This window comes from Chrysemys picta, chromosome 6 (assembly GCF_011386835.1).
Source record: "Chrysemys picta bellii isolate R12L10 chromosome 6, ASM1138683v2, whole genome shotgun sequence".
Taxonomy (NCBI): domain Eukaryota; kingdom Metazoa; phylum Chordata; order Testudines; family Emydidae; genus Chrysemys; species Chrysemys picta.
Window position 1 is genome coordinate 67,402,863 of NC_088796.1, and position 22,482 is coordinate 67,425,344.

The window sequence follows — 22,482 nt, forward strand, 5'->3', positions numbered from 1 at the left end:
AAAGTAAAGCAAAAGTGCATATAGAAAAGCTAAATTAAGACGTAATTCAGTCATCTTCTGCTTCTAGCATGAAAAGTAAAGGAACAAAGATCACCAACTACCAGCATGTACTTCAATATTTGTAAAAACTAAAATCAAAATTGTGAATTGTCCAAATGTACTCAATTTTTCACAATTATGTCTTCATACCTGCTGACGATTACTGAGATCCAGCTGCTTCCAGAACTGGAAGTCTAAACAGAGGTCACGCCAGTATTTACAAACTAACGATGCTGAAAGGCAGCGCTCATTCAAGGATAAATTGGAAAATATCTGTTAAAAAACAAAAACAAAATAAAACTTGTCAGATATGGTAACCATATTAGACACAGAATTAAATGCTTTCCTTATTAGTTGATCATAAAAACCTGTGTATAAGACAGACCGAAAAATATTCATATCGTTGTAATTGCCACTTGTTTCAATTCTTTGTTCCAGACTTGTTCAGTCAAGGATGAAAAACGGGACTAACAAAACAGCTTTGTTGAGATATTTATCTCAGACATATAAACCACATGGTATAAAGTATGGATTCTACTTAAACATTTAGTTCATCCACAGCGTTACTCTAATGTTCTGCATGTGCCTGAGACATGGCGCATCTTTTAAACAAGTGCTTTATTAACTGAAACACATGTTCATTAATTTTTTAAAAAGCATCCTCAGAGATCACACACAGGGATAGCCCAGAGGATCAGCAACACAAATCACTGCAATGCAAGGGATTCAAGTGCAGGATTAGCATTTATCCTTATCCCAACTCCAGAGGCTTTGAATCCTACAGACACCATGATCTGCAAAGATGGAATGATATGTGTCACTCTACAGAGGGAATATAGGAGCAGAGGTGTTGTGAAAGAAGTTACACCCCGTCCTCTTTCAGAGGTTTGGCTGTAATGCGAAAAAAGAAGGTTGTGATAAGAGATAAGATTGAAGAAAAAAGGCCAAAAGCTTTCATGACATTTGGAGACAATGAGTAGGAGATGAAAAGTCAGCCAAAAGTCATTGGCCCAGAATGAAGTGAAAGAAGTTGCTACCAGAGCTTTAGGAAAAAGGTGCACAGGTATACAATTACTACTAAGTTGCTAGCCCTGCTACTGTTGCCAGACAAGGCCCCTCCAGCCTACGTCCTGGTGATGCTGCCACCTAGGAATAATAATTTGCTGTTGCTACTATTTACTCCTAGGGACCTCCAAAATAAGTTTAAAAGAAAGTAATGAAAGAGACAATGGTGGACAGCTCAGAGACAGTAAATCCTTTATAGCAGTGTTTTCAAAATTCGGGTCGCGACCCAGTACTGGGTCGCTCTGGTCAGCACCACTGACCGGAATGTCAGAAACGGCCAATGGGAGCGGAGGGGAAAGGGGGCAGTGCCTTCGGGCGAGAGCTATGCAGAGCCACTTGCGTGCCTCCGCCTAGGAGCCAGACCTGCTGCTGGCCGCTTCAGCCACATCGCGGTCCGCGGTGCCAGGACAGGCAGGAAGCCTGCCTCTGCACCCTGGCTGCGCCACTGACCGGGAGCTGCCAGAGGTAAGTCCGCGCCCCGACCCCGCGCTCCAACCCCCTGCCCCAGCCCTGAGCCCCCCCAAAACCCTCCTGCACCCCAAACCCCTCATCTCCAGCTCTACTGGGTCACAGGCATCAACAATTTTCTTCAACTGGATCCCCAGGAAAAAAAAAAAATTGAAAACCACTGGTCTAGCCTGAACAAAACAACTTTGGTATACTCCCCTAAGCCATCAGTTTACCCATAAACAAACCTTGAACCATTGTTATTTCCCAACACACGCTCAAGTAAGGGTTCTGATGCCTGGATCCAAAAATCTGCATCCTCTCCACTGGGACTTCATCTTTTCCTGACTGATCATGCTGGGGGCTCTGCCTCTCTCCAGCACTCTGGACCCTCAGCTACCACAACCACCTGGGAACCCCAACCAGTTCAAACTTCACATAGTGGTGAGAAACCAGCTCTCTCTCTCTTGGTATAGCTTTCTAACCCTGACTTGTGTGATCCGTTATAGTTTTAAGTTAGATTTAATATTATAACTGTTTTGTTTGTTTGGCTCCCCTATGGTTACCACCTGGCAATAAATAACTTTCATGGTTACGCTGGGGGGGGGGGGGGGTCACACGCGCGCGCTCTCTCACTCTGCAGCAACGCTCCTCGTACCTAAACTAAAGATCCCTGCAGCGCCCAAAAATCCTGTGGGGTTTGCTCATCAACTGTGTTACTACCAGAACAACTGTAACATGAAAGTGGGGATAGGGATGTGCTGAACCTGGGACATATGAGGGTGGTAGCTTGGAAGTGCTGCTCAACCCAGCCTGCTGAGTCCAGGGACATAGAAGGGGTCACCTTGGAAGTGCTGATTAACCCGGTCCTCTCAGATGCGCTCTGTTAGTGTGTGAGTGAGTGTGTGAGTGTGTGGCTGGAAAAACCCAGCCCTGGGGAACCTAGGTCCTGCAGGATAGCTCCACTGGGCGGGAACTTGTAGCAGTGAGTAGAGCTCCACATGACAACACAAGTGACACAAGCAGTACATCGAAAGAATTACACCCTCCCACCCCACCCCCAGAGAAGTAACCCTAATAAATGAGCATACACCAAATATTGGCCAAATCTGGTAACAACATGGACAGAAAAATATTTTCTCTAAAACACTTCTCAGGAAAAAGTTATGAAAAAAAGCAAATATATTCAGCTGTCGGGTACCTCAAAGAAGGGAGCACAACTGAAGTCAGCGTTAGATAAATTTCATAGCACTCATAGTATAGTGCTTTTCATCTTTAAAGTTCAATATGAACACAAAACTGTATTAACACTGAACACAGGATATAAGCATGGTCCCATGTGTACTCGGTAGGACAAGGGCTCAAATTCAGTAATAAACGTAAAATATTACTGTGTAATTTAGTGATTCTATCCTGTCTTCTCCTCCCTAACTTACTACTACCAGTGGCAGATTAATAATTTTGCCGACCCTAGGCCAGGAAATAATTGCCGCCCTGGTCCCGCCCCGACTCCGCCCTTTTCCCACCCCCATTCCAACCCCCTCCCCAAAGTCCCCGCCCCAACTCCGCCCCTCCCTTCCCCTATAGGATCCCTTCCCCAGAGCCCCGCCCCTGGTCCCGCCTCTTCCCCCAGCACGCAGCCTTCCCCCTCCTCCCTCCTCCCTCCCTGCCCCACGAAACAGCTGTTTCGCAGCGCAAGCGCTGGGAGGGGAGAAAAACAGGACATGGCGGCGCGCTTGCAGAGGTGGTGGAGGTGAGCTGGAGCAGGGGGATGGGGCACGGAGGGGAGCTTCTGCCCCTGCAAATTTGTCGGCCTAGGCAATAATATGGCACTGACTACTACAGCTCATAATGAGCATGTTCAACTGAGAAATTCATCAATTATATTCAACAATGATTATTTTTGTTCACGTTCTTCATTATGCTCTCCAGGCAGCTCCATAAGTCTTGGCTGTTGTCAGGGCCGGCTCCAGGCACCAGCCAAGAAAGCTGGGGCTTGGGGCGGCAGCTTGTAGGAGGCGGCCTTCTGCCCAATCCTAGGGCGGCACGGCCGCGCGTTGTCATTCCACTCCGGCCGCCCTGTAGGGGGCAGCGGCGTGGAGGACGGGAGCACCCTGCAGGGCAGCCCGCGTCCTTCCCTCCCCGCCGACGGGAGTGGTGCAGAGCCCTCCCGGCAGGGGGCACGGCGGGACGGGCTGCGTGGCAGCGCCTCGCTGAAGCCCTGGCCGACCCCCTTCTCTCTCCCCTCCCCGCTAGCCAGGGCACATCTGCAGCGCAGGGAGTCCCCCTGCACCCTGGCTCCGGCCACGCAGCAGGTTTTTTTTTTTTTTTGCGCTTGGGGCGGCCAGAAAGCCAGAGCCAGCCCTGGCTGTTGTAATGTTGTTCAGTCAGTCCATCTCAGAGCCTACTTCCCTACCATGCATGACAGGGAAAGGAGGCTGGTAGCCAGCCTCCAACAGCTCATCTCTTCAGCCTTTGGCTCTGTACTGTTCACCAGGCAGCCCAAGTAACCAGCCTGCCCTTCTGGTTCCCCACCCTGCACTGGCTGCAAGCTTGACTCCCTGACCCACAATTGTCTGGCTCTACAAATCAGCTCAGGAACACAGACAACAATCCAATTAACCCCCAACCAATTTTAGGAAAAGCTTTGGAGAGCATGAGGCAGCTACAGGCTGACTCCGGCATGGCAGAGACGGAAGGCACCTGACCACAGCAAAATGGCATAGCATTTTTGCCGTGGGAGGTGTTCCACAACATCTTGGGAAAAGTCCATGGGTGCTTCCAAACAAAGTAAATGAGAATTCACATCTCTCAACTATATTTTCATGCTGACTGCATGAAAATCAGGCAGGTGATACTTTACAGTATTCAAATATTTAAGGTTGCCCCTTATAAGTCTGCCACCAAAACTTAACGTTGATTCATACAGCATCTGAACCAGTCCCACCTTTTCTTTCCTGTTGCCAGTCTATTTCTTTCCCTTCACAAAAATGCCTCCTCTCTCCTCCCAATCCCTCGGTCATTTTTCCTATGATCTGTTCTCCCATGCTGTTCTATACCATTGTGCAGCAATTAAAATTGAGACACTTACTGAACTCTTTGTTAAATTCATCTTTATAGCACACAGCATGCTTACAACAGAACACTGATAAGTTAGTTTTTAATGACAACTGCAAAAGCCCAAGCCATCAATTTCTGCAGAATTTAAGATGTTAAAAAAGGTTTCTAGACATTATGGTTGCAAAGATAACCTTCAAAACATGAACCAAAACATCTTCCTGACAGTAAGGCTACGTCTTCACTACCTGCCATATCAGCGGGTAGCAATCGATTTATCCGGGATCGATATATCGCGTCTCATTAAGACGCGATATATCGATCCCCGAACGTGCTCACCGTCGACTCTGGAACTCCACCAGAGCGAGCGGCGGTAGCGCAGTTCACGGGGGAGCCGCCGCCGCCGATTCCGCGCCGTGTGGACCCAGGTAATTCCATCTTAGATACTTCGACTTCAGCTATGCTATTCGCGTAGCTGAAGTTGTGTATCTTAGATCGATCCTCCCCCCAGTGTAGACCAGCCCTAACAGTGCCTCCGATGCTACTCCTAGCTTCACCCAGCAGCAGCATGGTGAGGTTAACAAGACCAGTGAGTTTCAGACTTTTTTTTTTTTTTTTTTTTTTTTTTTAATACTATGGGCAGCAGTGAACTTTCCAAAAAACAAAAAAACACCTAGTCGGTTTCATGCTTGGAAAAATTCGTATGCAACTGTAGAAAAAAAAATGAATTAATTATAGGAAAAGACTAAGGACAACTGCTGGGAGAGAATAATGCTAACTTATTTTCTAGCTACCTCCCCTTACAGGAGCCAGGAGGCTACAAAGTTAAGAAGAAGATACGTAAAGGTCTTTCCCAGAGCTAAAGAGGAGTATAGCTTCAAGTTTGTCAGATGCCTACTAGCTAAAGGAAAATATTTAAGATGGAGCCCCAAGCAAGGTCCAGAGAGAGCACCTGTAATGGGGGTATGCCCCAAACTGGCCCTGAGCAGGTAAATTAGCCAGGCACACCTAATTAACAAATTAAGCAGCAAGTCGGGGAGCGATGTAGGCTACAAAGAGGCCACTAATTAGAGGAAATAAAGGTACAGCTTCTAAGTTTTGTAAACTAATTAGTAGCAGGCTCAGCTGGGCAAGAATAGGTGGGGCCTATATAAAGCCCAGGAGCTGAGAGCAACAAGAGGCAGCAGGAAGGCAGGCTGAGAGAAGGGAGTTGAGAGACTGGCATACTCAGAGAGGGTGGAAGCCAGTTATGTAGGAAGAAGCCCAGGGAAACAGCAGCAAGGACTAGGTCTGTACAGGCATTAGCTACATGTTATAGGGTTCCTGGGCTGGAACCCAGTGTAGGGAGTGGGCCTGGGTTCCCCTACTAGCCACTGGGTAGCAGCAAAGGGTGTTGGAGACATCAGATGGGCAGCTGGTCTGGAAGAACTGTGATTTCCCCAAGAGTGAAAGAGGCTGCAGACTGGGGGGAGAAGAAGACGGGTAGAGAGACCAGTAAGAAAGGTGTAACACCTGGAGAGCTAATTCCCAGAATGGCCAGGAGGAAATGCCACAAGTGGTGAGGGAACCCCATCACAGCACCCAATCTCAAAAACAGGAGCTCCAAACTGGAAGAAATGTTGTCAGACATCCAGCCTGCAGGCCAAATCTTATCCGCATGATGTACTTTAGCGCCCTTGTTTAATATTCAGATTCCACAATCCATGAGGCCGTTAAAATATAAATTTCTAGCCCTTGTTAATCTTCCACATATGAACTGAGTGTAAACCAATGCAGCATGGTCATCCTGAGTCCTGAAACAGTAGCTCAGAGGTTTGAATTCCCCAAGCCCTATAATTCCCATTGAGATATTAACTCTAAAGCCAAGTCATGACAATTTAAATATCAGCATTAGCTATTTAACTGCTTATTATTTTAGTGGATAGAACAGAGAAGGAAAGAAAGGGAAAAAAAACAAACAGGGAAAAGGGAGAGAAAAAACAAAAGGAGGATGGGTAAGAAATGAAAACAAAAGACAAAAGGTGGTGCTCCTAAAAGTAAGCATGTGTTTTACTATTGTGTGTTATCAACTGTGAACAACTAACTAAAGATGTAGTTACTAAGCAAAAACCATATTCAACCCTTGATCTTTATATAGTCTTCCAGTTGATAACAGCGGTAGTTCCACTGCAGATTGAGGTTAGTATGTAATTGTATATTTATACCCTAACCCACGGATCAAGTTCAAAAAAATTGAATTCAGTCCTCTACACAGAATTAGTTTGACACATCTGCTTTAGACATTTAAGTAGGCAAATGAAAAACAAGACAATTAAAGCTAGCCTCCATTTATCCACCACCCTGCCAAGCAATTCATTAGTTTCACATACAAATAAAATGGGGTGGTTGAACAGCATGTTATAATAGAATACTGGTCTCCTAAACTTAAGGCTTACATGACTACTGCTTACTGTGGAAAAACTTGCTCATTTCACTATTACCTCATCATCCCTTCTTCCATTTATTTTATTCCTCTGTTGCATCTTAATTAGAATTTGGAGCAGGGATGGTCTCTTCATACTTCACATCAGCCTATCACAACAAGGCTCCAACTGGGGCCTCTATACACTACTATAACACTGCTCTACAGCCAAAATGCTTCTGAAATAAATGTAGTAAAACTTTACTAATTCTGGGTCATTGAGAACGAAAATTATGCTTAAAATTGTTGATTGGCTCTAGTTTTCAAGATATGCTATTGGGTCAGTATATACGACCCTTGACTTGGGAATGGCGGAGGATACGTGAGTTATAAAGAGAAGGGATCTCAATTTAAACCAGAAATGACTAAAATACATCTTAGCCTCTAAGGATAGAACCAGAAGCAATGGGTTTAAACTGCAGCAAGGGAGGTCTAGGTTGGACATTAGGAAAAAGTTCCTAACTGTCAGGGTGGTTAAACACTGGAATAAATTGCCTAAGGAGGTTGTGGAATCTCCATCTCTGGAGATATTTAAGAGTAGGTTAGATAAACGTCTAACAGGGATGGTCTAGACAGTATTTGGTCCTGCCATGCGGGCAGGGGACTGGACTCGATGACCTCTCAAGGTCCCTTCCAGTCCTAGAATCTATGAATCGACTGGATCTATGAATAAATCTATGACTGGGTTTGGACAGTACTTGCTTTTTAGGCAAAACAATGAATGATGCAATCTGAAGCTGGTATTGCGTCATACATTATATGAATTGCATCATGTTATTCCTAGAAGTCATGGATGATGCAATCATAACGAAGCTTACATCACTCTGCTGAACAAATTGCCCTATATCAGCTCTAGAAATCATACAATGTCGTGCTCTCTTATTTGTCAGTGTTTGATTTTGCAAAGGGACACATTTCTGTTTAGCCAAAGTGAGCAGAGATGCCTCGTACTTGTGTGAACAGTGCAGATAACTTCTGCTATGTTTGTGATGAAGTGATTTTTGCATCACAAAAGCGCAGTATAACCACTATGGTTAAGAAAGCCTATCACCTTTATTTTGGCTGCGAAATTGGAGATCAGGACAAGAGGTGGGCCCCACACATATGCTGCAACACTTGTGCAACAAATCTTCGCCAGTGGTTGAACAGGAAAAGGAAATCTATGCCTTTTGCAGTGCCAATGATTTGGAGAGAGCCAACAGATCATACCAGCAATTGTTACTTCTGCATGGTGCCTCCAGTTGGGAAAGGGGTGTCAAAGAAGAAAAAGTGGACTGTGCACTATCCAAACATTCCATCAGCTATACGCCCAGTACCCCACGGAGAAGGACTGCCAGTTACTGATGCACCAGAATCATTCTCACTTGAGTCTGACAAGGAAGAGGAAGAGGATGAAACTTCTGGTCCTGAACCATCAATGTCACAGGACCCACATTTTCTCCCATCCTCCTCCTCTGAACCACACCTCATAACACAAGGTGAACTGAATGACCTTGTCAGGGATTTGGAACTACCCAAGAGTAAGGCAGAGCTGTTGGGCTCCAGACTACAGCAGTGGAATCTCCTGGCAGGTGATGTTAGGGTTTCCATGTTCCGTGACCGTCAAAAGGATCTTGTCCCATTCTTCTTCATGGAAGGTGATCTTGTAGCCTGCAACAACTTCGATGGTGTGATGGCAGCCCTCAACATCATTCATGATCCAGATGAGTGGAGACTGTTCATTGATTCATCGAAGACGAGTCTTAAAGCTGTTTTACTGCATAATGGCAATGTTTTGCCATCAATTCCAGTTGGTCATACAGTCCATATGAAGGAAACCTATGACAACATGAAACAACTTTTGTGGTGCATAAACTATGACCAACATCAGTGGCAGCTTTGTGGCGATTTGAAGGTTGTTGCTCTCTTGCTTGGTCTGCAGACTGGATACACAAAGTACTGCTGTTTTCTCTGCGAATGGGATAGTCGTGCAAGAGATTCCCACTACATCAAGAAAGATTGGCCACTCTGACAGTCATTGGAGCCTGGGAGGAAAAGTGTTCAGCATCCACCACTTGTTGACTCAAGGAAGATTTTGTTACCACCCTTACACATCAAGCTGGGTCTGATGAAGAACTTGGTCAAGGCCATTGACAAAACACAAGCAGCTTTCAAGTACCTCCGTGGAAAATTTCCAAGGTTAAGTGAAGCTAAGATAAAGGAAGGTGTCTTTGTTGGTCCTCAGATTCGTGAACTTCTTTGAGATGATGCATTTGACCATGCACTGCGTGGCAAGGAAAAGATGGCATGGAAAGCCTTCCAGTTAGTGGCAATAAATTTTCTCGGAAACAACAAGACAGACAACTACAGGCTGTTGGTGGAAAACCTCCTCAAGGCATACAAAAGCCTTGGTTGCAACATGTCACTAAAGATATATTTTTTGCACTCTCATCTAGATTTTTCCCACCCAACTGCGGAGCAGTGAGCGACGAGCACGGCGAGCGATTTCACCAGGACATTGCAACAATGGAGAAACGCTATCAGGGCAAATGGAGCCCATCAATGCTTGCAGACTATTGCTGGACAGTGACAAGAGATGCTCCATTTAATGAATACAAGAGACAAGCCAAGAAGCGCAGAGTAGACACTGAATAGGACTAAACTATGTACATAATAGTTTTTTGCCTTTTGTTTCATAATAAGTTTTATTTATATAACCCTTTTGCTGACTTTTAAAGTGTTACATAAACAGGACAGGTGAAATATCATCATGTAAAGCAACCATAAACACATGAAAAGACCTAGCTTTACAATTTATGATTAAAACTCTACTATCTACACAATATACATAGACATAAAAAGTAAAAACTTAAATATCTTAGAAACAGTAGCCAATCAGGTGTTTTAAGTGTCATATTTGAATTCAGCACATCAAAATACATAATAAATAGCACATTTTATCTCTGAAGCAGACGACTTCTCAAGAATTGTAGACCAGTGTAATATAAACAACCACAACTACCCCCACTGGACTAATCAGAAATCTGAAGTAAAAATCCCATCATGAAGAGGATGGAAGTAACCAAGTAAGAATACCAGTTTAGTTAAGGAGTATATGGAAAATAAAGGCAGCCAAAAAGTAGAATGAATTAATTCTACCTGAGAGTAACAAAAGAGAAACTATACTAGAGAGGAAACAAGTATTTAAAAAAAAAAAAAGGAGGGATGAACTTGGATTCAGAGGTTGGGAAGATACTGAACTCAATTTTTAAATCTATCCCTACTGTGAAAAAATACATTTAAAATAAGATTACCAAGCAACAAAGATCTTGCAAAGACAACTACTGTATTAATAAAGAGTAGATAAAACATTTGGGAAAATATGAACAAAAAATAATTGACTGAATTGGGGCCCACACATTTTAAGGTATTTAAAAAAAAAAAAGAAAGAAAAAACTGGTTAGTGGGCTCACCAAGCTGCTATTTTGAGAAGTCATGGGGAACTGCAGAAATACTGTAAGATCAAAGAAAAGCAAATGTACCAATGATCTTAAAAAAAGTGATCCTGGGAATTACTGTCAATAACTTCTATTCCTAGTAAGATAATAGAACAAATATTATGAAGAAAAAAACAAACACAAACACTGAACACCCCTAGAAAATACTGTAACCATGAGCAACATGGGCTTATAAAGAATTAATATTGCCAGACCAAAGCAATGGTTTTCATAGCATTATGAAGACAGGTCCCAATCCTACAAACATTTAAAGCACATCAACTCAATAAAGCTGCTCATGTAAATTATGCAAATACTTAAGTGTCTGCAGGACTGGGGCCTTAGTAGATGAGGAAATAGCATGCTTGAGTAATAGTATAGCATTCAATAGTCTCTCTCAAAATCTGAATTGTATGAGTAAGACTGGCTTGGGGAATGTATGTAAGGAAAATAAACAGGTAAAGAAACAATGTATTAAGTTACAGAAGAGGTCACAATTATCAGTGTTTGGATCCAGTAATATTTCATTTAATATCTTGGTTGGCAACACAAAAAGAGGGGTAACAAAATAAATTCACAGCTTAATGTTAAAAGAGAAAGCACTGTGATCACTAGTGAGGACAAAAATAATACAAAGGGAACAAGAAATTAGCAAAATGGGGAAACAACGACGTCAGTTTGTACTTGGAAAGATAGTAAGCAGAGTTTGTTAAGAAAAAATAATCCAAGACAGATGCTAATATTCAGGTTGGGAGAAACGTGGAAATCCAGATAATGGACACCAAAACAGACAAGTTTGCAATGCAATATGCCAGCATAAAAATGTTAATGCAGTTTTGAGCTGCATATAAGCATCATGGAATACGAAGGATAGGAAAGCAGCTATCCCACTCTATACAACTCTACTGTAATTCTTTATCAGAATGATCAACCAAAGTAAATATGGAACTGGAGAGTTTGATTTATAAGGAAAGATTAAGATCTAAACATGAAAGCGTGGCTAAAAAAATAGCTAGTGGGGAGACAACAGTCTACAAATATCTGAAGACTAAACACCAAGAGTGGAACAAGAAGTGAACAGAACAAATACAATTAAATATATAAATGGAATCAAAGGAAAATATATAGAAACTTATAGCAAGATGTTAAGCACTTTCTTGTAAATTTGCAACACAGAAGTCCACATGTATTATTTTATTCTACTTCCCACACTGAACCTTATATTAAAAGGTGTTACTGTAATATATGCCAAACGAAGAGTATTACAATTGTTGTACAAACAAAGTCAGATTTGCCTGAACATGTACAACTAATCTCAAAGAAATTCTGAACAGTATTTCCTCTGAAGGTAGAACCCAAAAGTTCGGTCACAATCTAGTCAAATTAAAATCCTTTCCATTCTATCAGCATCTCTTATTCTCCCATCAGTGGTCATTCATGTGTCTCTCAATCACACACAACTCCAACAGCCTACTTGTCAGCTGTAACAAACAGGTGTATTTACATGATAGAGAAAAATTTGGCAAGGAAAGGTTAAATCTAAAGTTCACCTGAGATTATGCCCTAGGGCTCAGGGAGTGGAGAGAACACATGTGACTATTCTTTAAATTAACCTTGAGCTAAGTCTTGAAGCTGAACTCATTAACTACCACTAAGGGCTGGGTCATTCCACATCCCATGGTATGACTCTCAGAAGGTCTTATTGGTTCCAGGAAACGGGCAAGCAAAAGCCCGCCCATTGCTAAAGGACCCGCCCCCAGCTTTAGGGAAGGATCCACAAGGTCCAGGAACTCAATTACAGGAGACAACCAAAATTCTAACAGGGGCAGGTATAAAGGGTCAAACAAAGGGAACCTGAGGGGGAAACTGAGCAGAGAACCTGTACCGTGCCCAACGCTCCTCAAAGATGTCAAGGGAGCCAGCAGACGCTGCCCAGAGGAACTCCGAAGGGAACAAGGTAGAAGGCGGGCAAGGTTACCCTTGCTAAATGTCTCCCAGATTGTTCTGTAAAGTTACTAAAGTAATCACATGCCTTTTCCCTTCCCACCCAACTCCAGAATGCCTATTATCTTCATAACCAGACCCCATCAACCTCCATGCATGGATTTCAACCCCTTGGAGAGCTCCTGCAAGTTCCTAGAGGAAGAGAGAAGTGGCAGAGAGGAGAAGTAACATTGTTGAGGAAGCTAAGGCCAGGTCTACACTACAGAGTTAGGTCGATGTAAGGCAACTTATGTAGCCTTAACTCTGTAAGCATCTACACTACAACATTGCTCCCACTGATGTAAATTGCCCACTACACCAACCTAATAACTCCACCTCTGCAAGAGGTTGATATAGTTGGGGTGACGCAATGTCTGTGTAGACACTGCATTAGTTACATCACCTCTTGGCTGTCAGCCCCACCCCAGGGGTCACAGCTAGAGTTCTGCTGCCTCTATCAGCCCTGTCCCAGACTCACTGCTGGAGCCTTGCCGGCTCAACTCCTGCCATCAGACCCTGAGGAAGACGAGGGAGAGACTCCCACTGTCACACCCAACACTGGTCCACTAAGGTCGGTGTAAGCACTCCTGATGAGACACACACCACCACCAGAAGGAGGGCAGTGTGGTTATGAAAAACAGCTGTAATTGCTGTGGTGGCTGTATGTCAACCTAATTTAGGTCAACTTAATTCTGTACTGTAGAAAGGGCCTAACTCTCTTCCACTTCTGCCTGGGGATCAGCATAGCAGGGGAGGGGGCATAAGTTGATCCTATATCTTGACCACATATTCAGAAAAAAATATGGGCAAGATCCTGCTTGCAATGAAGACATACTCACTGCAATGGGATGAGCATTTAGCCCTAAATGAAATCTCTTAAATTTGCCTATTAATTGTAGTAATCCACAGAGGAAAACAGTAGCTATAATTTTTTCAAGAAACATAATATTAAGATGGAGAGAAATTGTTTAATGCTACTTCGTGTATTGATCCAAACTTGTTTACAAGTCTCAGGGAAGGAGAGCGGTAACCCTGAAACATAAAAGCAGGGTCCAAAGATATATTTGCACTGGAATGTAAACTCATTCTTGAGCCCAGGCTCAAGGCTTACCACCCTTGGGTCTACACTGCAATTGCACTGTCCCACTGCTCAAACCCAGAAGCTTGAGTCAAGTCCCAGGATCTGAGTCCTATTACTTTACAGTGAAGGCACTCTCAAGCTTGACTGAAGTCCCAGGAGTCATTTGGAAATATCCCACAATTCCACGGGATAACTTCCTTAGTCTTCTCTATCCCAACAATCTAATCCACTGTTGAAAACAGAAGACTCCCCCCGCCCACACACACACACACACTCACTCTTGGCAGAAGGCAACAACTCAGGTCAGTGTTAACCTATTCTGATCACTTACCTGCAAGCACACTGTCAAAGAACCTCCTGGGTTTGCAATAGAAAGTGATCCAATCAAGCCTTCTGCAAAGCAAGCTGGTTCCTAGTAATATGGAGGTTGGACAGCAAAGTTTCCTTACAGTACACCACAGTCCAAGGGCTAGAGCAGCCACATGTTGGTGGAAGAAGGTCCGGGGGGCACTCTAGGGGCTTTGACTCAGGTCTGTGCATTACAGTGTGAATGCCAGAACCATAGGTTTGAGCACGGTAGAAAAATCTTAATATAGGAGTTAAATATAATGTTGACACTATGGCCAGGGTTCCCTAACAGGAGTCAGATAGCTCAAGTCTCACTAACCTTGAGCTTATACTGCAGTGTCCACCTACCCCTGACATCTCTACATCACATTAAATAGCCCCCATCCCGATCACCCTGAGCCCGAGTCAGCTGTCACGGGCCAGCCCCGGGGGTATAGGGACAGTGTAGACATACCCTGAATAGCCATAGCCGGAACCTCACAGGAGAGAGGAAGCCCTTTCCCACCATCACTCACAACTACCAGGGTGAAGCAACAGCCCTCTGAGTCTGAACCACCTTCAACTCTAGCTCCCCTTAGCTGCTGGCGAGGAGTCAGCCCCCTCTGGCGGAGCCTCCCCGCACCCAGACCCACCTTGAGAAGGATGGAGGGCGGCAGCTGGTTGATGTCAGGGGGCGGCAGCTGCAGCGACTCTCGGCAGCACTCGCTGGGGTTCTCCAGCGGCTCCTGGCGGTCAGGCTCGTTGCCTTCCTCCTCCTCCTGCGGCGGCAGCTCAGCGGCCAGCTCCCCCACGCCGCCACTTTCCCCGGCAGCGGCCCCGGGCAGCGCCCCCCCGCCGCCAGCAGCGCGGTCCGAGGCGCAGGGGAGGGGACAGAGCTGTTGCTCGCTCGGGCACTGGCAAGCGGCAGCCTCCGGCTCCGGCGGGGCTGCGGCGCCGCAGCGGGGCTGCTTGCAGGGGGGACAGGCGGGCAGGCCGGCCCCTTTGCGCTTACACACCATGTCGGGGGCCGGCGGCTCGCCGGGCGGCCGCGCCGAGCCCAGGAAGGCCCGCACGGGCGGGGGCAGCAGGCGCGAGAGGAGCAGGCGCTGGCACGGGCCCCGCTGCTCCCAGGCGGCGGGCGAGAGGTGCAGGAGGCGGCGGGCGGCGCGCTGCTCCGGGGAACTCAGGGCCGCGCAGAGAGGCGGCGAGTCCCGGCCGGGCGGAGGCTGCTCCGGGGCGGGCGGGCTGGCGCCGTGCACGATGAAGCAGAGCATGCAGGGCCCGCGCAGGAAGCAGCTCCGGCTCCGCGGCGGCACCTTCCTCCCGCGGCGGCGGAGGCGACTCCTCTCCCGGCTCAGGCTGGTTCCCTCCCTCGAGAGCAGGTGGCCCATATAGGAAGCTCCGGAGGGGGATTTGCGGGGGCCCGGCCGCCGCCCCCGGGCAGGTCCCGTCGCGGTGTCAACTGCGGCCGGTGGCAGGGGCGGAGGGTGTCATGGGGCCCGGGCGGGGGCTGGGCGCTGGGCGCGGCGGCAGGTGGCGGCGAACGGAGGGCGGTGCTGGTTGTTCCGGGACATTGAACCGGCAGAAGCTTCCGTTACCGCCGCCCTGACCTTATCCAGGCGCCGCTCGCGGCCCAGCAAGAGGGGCCGCCCCGGGGCCAGCACTCTGCGGTGCTGCCGCCTGCGGCCGGGCTGGGCCAGGACCGCCAACCCGCAACGGCTGCTGGGGCCGAGGATGCTCAGCGGGACGCCTCGAAAGGAGCCAGGAGTCCGCCCTCCGCGAAGTCAGTCCCCGGGCTCCCGGCTAGGGGCTGTCCTTCACCCCACACACACCCCACGACAGCCCCATTCCCCGTAAACACACACGACAGACACACTGTCCCTACATGCACACACACCATGAGCCCCACTCTCCACCTACACACATCCCCACATCCACAATTGCCCCTCTTCCCCCCCACACACCCTCATACCCACAACTCCACTCTCCACGCATATATCTCCACAACAGCCCCTCTCCCTCCATACATACACCCACAACAACCTCTCTCCCCCCTACACACACCCAACAGCCTCACTTCTGCCCTCCCTTCTCACCCACACAAAGGAACTGCTTCTCTTTTACAAGCAGGTGGCTAGGTACTACACCAACTGAAAGACTATGGGTACTGTTCACTCACAACAAATTCTGTATCCTCCAGGAATTGCCCTTTTTCAAACACACCCCAGGAGCTGCTTCCCAAAATGACATTCACCTCCAGGAACTGTTTCCCCAGGAATTTCTACCAAATTCTTAATTTCAGGAGGGACCTGCTGTCCCTCCCCAACATCTCTCACAAGAGTTATCTTTTAAAACAGGCTCCCCAAAACAATTAAATTACAGTTGAAAAACTACATCTCACAAACCCCTTGGAGGAATTACCCACTCCACCCCACAAGATGCACACAAACAACTGCCACCACCCCGCTTTTCCTATGTATTGGACAATTTGGCTCAGTACCCAGTTTGGTGGACTCTTGGGGTCCTTGATTTCAATCAAACTGTCTTCAGAGGGAAAGGGTTGTTTTGCATATTCTCAATGAAAATGCTCTGATTTAAAAAAAAAATACAGGGGTATTGTTTGTTGAGATATAAAATAATACTTTATTTTCTGGTCATTCAGATATTTTAACAATATTTTACTGTAACATTTTTATCAGAAAGAGTTTTGTAAAACCAATAAAACAGACAACTCTATGATGTCAATGTTTTGAAGGAAATTCTTACTTAAAAGGTGTAAATATTAACTGGAAAAATATTACTGAATTGTGTTAAAACTTTTAACAAATAAAGACAAATAAACATGCATTATACCTATGTTCAGGCCCACTCCTGCAGACACTCAACCATGGGAATAATTTGACTTATATGTATAGTTCCTATTGAATTAAATGGGGCTACCAAGGTGAGTCAAGTTATACATGTATTTTTCAAGATCACAGTTAGGGTATGTCTACACTGCAATTAGACACCTGTGATTTGCCTGTGATAGCTGACTCAGGCTTGCGGGGCTTGGGCTGTGCAGCTGTTTAATTGCCGTGTAGATGTTCCAGCTCAGGCTGCAACGTTCCAACTTGGGCTGTAGCCCAAATTCTGGGACCCTCCTACCTAGCAGCATCCTAGAGCCCAGGCTCCAGACCGAACCCTGATGTCTACACTGCAATTAAACAGCCCAAACCTTATGAGCCCGAGTCAGCTGGCCCGTGCCAGTCACAGGTTTTTAATTGCAGTGTAGACACCTAAATCTTCAGCAGTGATGGGCTAAGACTTAACAAGAGTTTGGCTTCCCCGCAAAGTATGTCTCAGAGACAGAGTAAGGTTGCTGGGGCCCTGGGCCAGAGCAAGTGGGGGACCCCTCCCCAACCCCTCAACTTCTATCCCACCCCTTCCACCTCTGGCCCTGCCCACAGCACAAGGGCTTCCCCTGCCCTGCGCGCCTGGCGGCCAGGGCTCCAGGCTTCTGCCACCAGTGGCGGATTTTTTCCAGGGGGCCCCCAGTTGTCCGGGACCCCTAGGCACAGAGCCCATTGGCCCAGTGTCTAATCCCCACTGCGAGCAGTAAACTAGGAACAACTAGGTGTGGAGGGAAAGCTTAAGTTGAGGTTTATATGTTCCGTGAGTATTATCTTGAGTGTGACCCAGGAACCTTTTGGTGTCAAATGGCAGGGGGTACTAAAGGGTGGCATGTGAGGGCTCTACTGCGAGCCAGTAGCCCACTGGTCACCATGATCATTGTGAAATGTATGTACAAATAATATGTAAGGAATTACGTGTCTATTCTTAAAATTATGTTCCTAAGGCAAGTAACAAGGAGGTGACATGTCTTGGATGGATTCCTTTCAGGCCAGGGGTAACAGACTCTTATCTCCCTGTCTGGTCATTGTGTATTGTATGCCTCACAATGCAGGCCTATTTCCATACTGAGCCAGATGCTGATTAAAGGACTGTGAAATCTACAATAAAGAAGTATACAGGAAAAACAACCCACACAGAAATATCTTGTTATGAATAAGGACAAAGGATTGTTCTGATATATCTGAAGGTACAAACAGGCACAGGAACTAGGGTTTCAGGAGGTACTGCACCACCCCCGGGCTCCCGGGTGCCAGCCCCGCACCCATGGTCCCTGCTGCTGGCCCGCGTGCCAGGTCCTGGCCTCAGCTCTGGGAGGAGTGGATAGGTCTAAGGGGCCTGGCTTTCAGCACCCACACTATTAAAAATGTTCCAGCACCACTGGGTGCAAACAGAAACACTGGAGCATTCACTGAGGAGGAATGCTGACAGCGTGACTTGTCTCATATAAAATGTTGGAAGGCTTTGAGAGAGCATTGCTTCTCGTGTCTTGCTTACAACAATGTTCATCTGTGTCTGACAATTTTTTTCTGTACTATAGTTTCAACTAGTTTGCCCGGATCACCTCTAGAGCCCTTTTTAAAAGTTGGCGTCACATTAGCTATCCTCCAATCATCTGGTACAGATGCTGATTTAAATGATAGGTTACAAACCACAGTTAGTAGTTCTGCAATTTCACATCTGAGTTCCTTCAGAACTTGGGTGAATACCATCTAGTCCTGATGACTTATTACTGTTTACCGGTAGTTTATCAATTTCTTCCAAAACCTCTTCAAATGACACCTCAGTCTGGGATGGTTGCTCAGATCTGTCACCTAAAAAGAATGCCTCAGGTTTCGGAATCTCCCTCACCCATGAAGACTGATGCAAAGAATTCATTTAGTTTCTTCACAATGGCCTTATCATCCTTGAGTGCTCCTTTAGCATCGTGATCATCCAGTGGCCCTACCGGTTGTTTAGCAGGTTTCCTGCTTCTGATGTACTTTAAAAAAATTGCTATTACTTTTTGAGTCTTTGGCTAGCTGTTCTTCAAATTCTTTTTTAGCCTTCCTAATTATATTTTTACACTTCACTTGCCAGAGTTTATGCTCCTTTCTATTTTCCTCACTAGGATCTAACTTCCACTTTTTAAAGGATGCCTTTTTGTCTTTCACTTCTTCTTTTACTTTGTTATTTAGCCACAGTGGCACTTTTTTTGTTCTCTTACTATGTTTTCATATGGAAAAAATATAACCATACTAATATTTTGAAATTCATATGCCTTGGAATTTGTATCAGTACAGGTTTTACTGTCCTTTCCTACAGAAATTTAATCTAATTAGATTCCATGGTATCTTTCAGATATAATGCTACTTTCCAATTTCTGTGACCTAATCTGTCCTTCCTATATAGATTATACTCGTGTTACTGCATCCTACAGACTACGGACTTTTGTAAAACCACCAGGGTGGATCATCAGCTGGTGTAACTTGTCATATTTCCACTGACAGTAGATTCTCCATTTTACAAAACCAATCTTACAAATGACCAGTTATACAAGTTACTATTCCTGATGCGGCGGGGGGAGGGGGGAAATCATATTTTAGAAGTGATGTCATTGAAGAACAAGTTGACATCCCTTCACATTGATGCCTTCAGTGCATTAGAAATCACTTTGCATTATTTGAAGGACAAGAAGAAAGCAATGCAGTGAATCATACTGCAATTTATGTACAGTGCCTACTGTACTTTTGAGATGTTCAATTTTATGACTGCCTCAATCCTCAATTAGTGCATAAAATAGGGGTTCTACTGCATGACAGCTGAGGATCTGCCCCACCAAGTTTTAATAATGTCCATTATGTTACAGTCGTCTTCCATTGCCAAACATTCTAGGTTTTGTTCTGTTTTTGTTTTTAGGTTTATTGCATTGAACATAGATATTTATCAAGCTTTATTTCCAGAAGTGATGACCACCCACTCAGTTCCAACTAAAATCAGTAGGAGCTGCTGAGCAAAATTGGGTTCATAGTTTTATTTTTGACCATTGGTCTATTTGAGTCCTTTATCTGACACTCTTTCAATATATGTGTAACAACAACCCACACACTGGCATCGGCAGCGACGATCAAACCTGGGACCTCTGGAGCTAAATGCATGAGCTTCTACTGCATGAACTAAAAGACACCTATCTATTAGCCAAGACTGTAACAGGCTCAGCATTCTCTAGGGCAGGTGTTTTCAAACCACATTACACTGCAACCCCCTTCTAACAACAACAATTACTACCCGTCTCCAGATTGAATGTGCATGTAACATGTCAACTGGAAAAAAAAATGACTTCCTGGCCCAAAAGACCCTCCCTAATTTAGATTCCCTGCACCAAGCCTGGAACAAAGATTTATGGATATATTGGAAACCTAGCCAATGTGGAAGTGCCTCACAAAACATTAAAAACTCTACTATTGATCTATGATTAAGGCTAATCCAAGAGAAAATTGTATTTTGTTTACACTGATTCCTATACAGGTTGCAGTGCATAGGCCATGTCAAAACAGACTGTTTCTGGAGATGTGAGTCTCCCAGAGCCACACTGGCTCATATGTTTTGGGACCGTCCCATGGTATTATCCTCTTTGCTAGAAGTCGGCGGGAGAATTAATATGATAATGGATACCGCCTTTAAAATTACTTCTCAGCATCTTGGAAACTCTCCAACTCATGGAAAGTTTGGTTCTGCAGAGCTGTGCTTGTAGCCAAATGATTCTATTGCTTAGATGGAACAGCAGACTGCCTCCATGGATAGAAGCTTGGCACAGCAACTTGACTGACTTGGTAGCTAAAGAGTGAGAAACGTTTTGGAGAAGAGGGCCCTCAAGACAAATTTGAAAAGATTTGGTCTAGCATTTTAGAAACCTTTGATTAATTCCTGGCAGATGGAAACTGAGATGTAGCACTCCTTTCTACCTACCAGCCCCCATTCCATTCCTTTCTTTCCTTTTCCCTCCCTTCCCCTTCTTTTTTTGTTTGTTTTGGTCTCCCCTTATTTTTTGAGGGGGACTGTGCTATAGAATGAGTCCTCAGGAGGTGTAGAGATGCCACATTTCCTGTACATTCTATTAGCAGTTCTATGTTTTTTTCTGTGAGGCACTACATGCTAGGGAGAAGATAAACAAAGGAGCACAGGGCAAGACATTCACAGGCTACAACTGGAGATTAGCAGGAAGTGTTATCTTATTCCGTAAATAGTTTTCATTCTTAATAAAGGATTTGTCTTGAGAGTAGGGCTGTCAAGCGATTAAAAAAATTAATCGTGTGATTAAAAAATTAATCACAATTAATCACGCTGTTCAACAATAATAGAATACCATTTATTTAAATATTTTGGATGTTTTCAACATTTTCAAATATATTGATTTCAATCACAATACAGAATACAAAATGTATAGTGCTCACTTCATATTTATTTTTATTACAAATATTTGCATTGTAAAAATTAAAAGAAATAGTATTTTTCAATTCACCTAATACAAGTACTGTAGTGTAATATCTTTATCATGAAAGTTGAACTTACACATGTAGATTATGTAAAAAAAAATGACTGCATTCAAAAATAAAATGTAAAATTTTAGAGCCTACAAGTCCACTCAGTCCTACTTCTTGTTCCGCCAATTGCTCAGACAAACAAGTTTGGTTAAATTTTCAGGAGTGTGACAAAGTTCCTCCTCTATCTTGGTGGGTCCTGCGCTTATTGGCGGATTTTCTTGCCGCAGAGATTCACCATGTGGGTTGGGGAACAGCCCAGAGACCTTCCCCTCTGGAAAAACCCACAGTCCAGGTCAATTGGGAGGTTTGGGGGGAACCCGGGCCTGCCCTCTACTCTGGGTTCTAGCCCAGGGCCCTGTGGACTGCAGCTGTCTATAGTGCCTCCTGCAACAGCTGCATGACAGCTACAACTCCCTGGGCTACTTCCCCATGGCCTCCTCCAAACACCTTCCTTATTCTCACCACAGGCCCTTCCTCCTGGTGTCTGATAACACTTGTGCTTCTCAGTCCTCCAGCAGCACACCCTCTCACTCTCAGCTCCTTGCGTCTCTTGCTCCCAGCTCCTCACACTCGCACCACAAACTGAAGTGAACTCCTTTTAAAACCCAGGTGCCTTGATTAGCCTGCCTTAATTGATTCTAGCAGCTTCTTATTAATTGGCTCCAGGTATCCTAATTAGCCTGCCTGCCTTAACTGGTTCTAGCAGGTTCCTGATTACTGTAGTGCAGCCCCTGCTTTGGTCACTCAGGGAACAGAAAACTACTCATCCAGTGACCAGTATATTTGCCCTCTACCAGACTCCTGTACCCCACTGGTCTGGGTCTGTCACAGGAGATAATGTTGCAATGCTTACAATGTTACCTGAAAGTGAGAACAGATGTTTGCATGGCACTGTCGTAGCCAGCGTCACAAGATATGTACATACCAGATGTGCTAAAGATCCATATGCCCCTTCATGCTTTGACCACCATTCCAGAGGACATGCGCCCATGTTGATGACAGGTTCTGCTCGATAACAATCCAAAGCAGTGCAGACCAACGCATGTTCATTTTCATCATCTAAGTCAGATGCCACCAGCAAAAGGTTGATTTTCTTTTTTGGTGGTTCAGGTTCTGTAGTTTCCGCTTTGG

General features: G+C 45.3%; 1 protein-coding gene across 4 annotated transcripts in view; it reads right to left on the reverse strand.

The window, feature by feature from the left end:
* FBXL17 (F-box and leucine rich repeat protein 17) overlaps window positions 1-15,736 on the reverse strand; it is a 461,401-nt gene extending 445,665 nt beyond the window's left edge. Inside the window, exons 1-2 of one of the 4 annotated variants that reach the window (XR_010588817.1) lie at window positions 14,590-15,736; window positions 190-312 (exon numbers count right to left, since the gene is read on the reverse strand). Coding sequence is in view for 3 of the 4 variants with exons in the window: in XM_024106734.3 (XP_023962502.2) it covers window positions 190-312; window positions 14,590-15,327 (861 nt within the window). In the remaining variant the exon portion in view is untranslated. The remainder of the gene's footprint in view (window positions 1-189; window positions 313-14,589) is intronic. The other 3 variants (XM_024106734.3, XM_024106733.3, XM_042840435.2) reach the window with 3 other exon arrangements.
* Window positions 15,737-22,482: the final 6,746 nt, after the last annotated feature.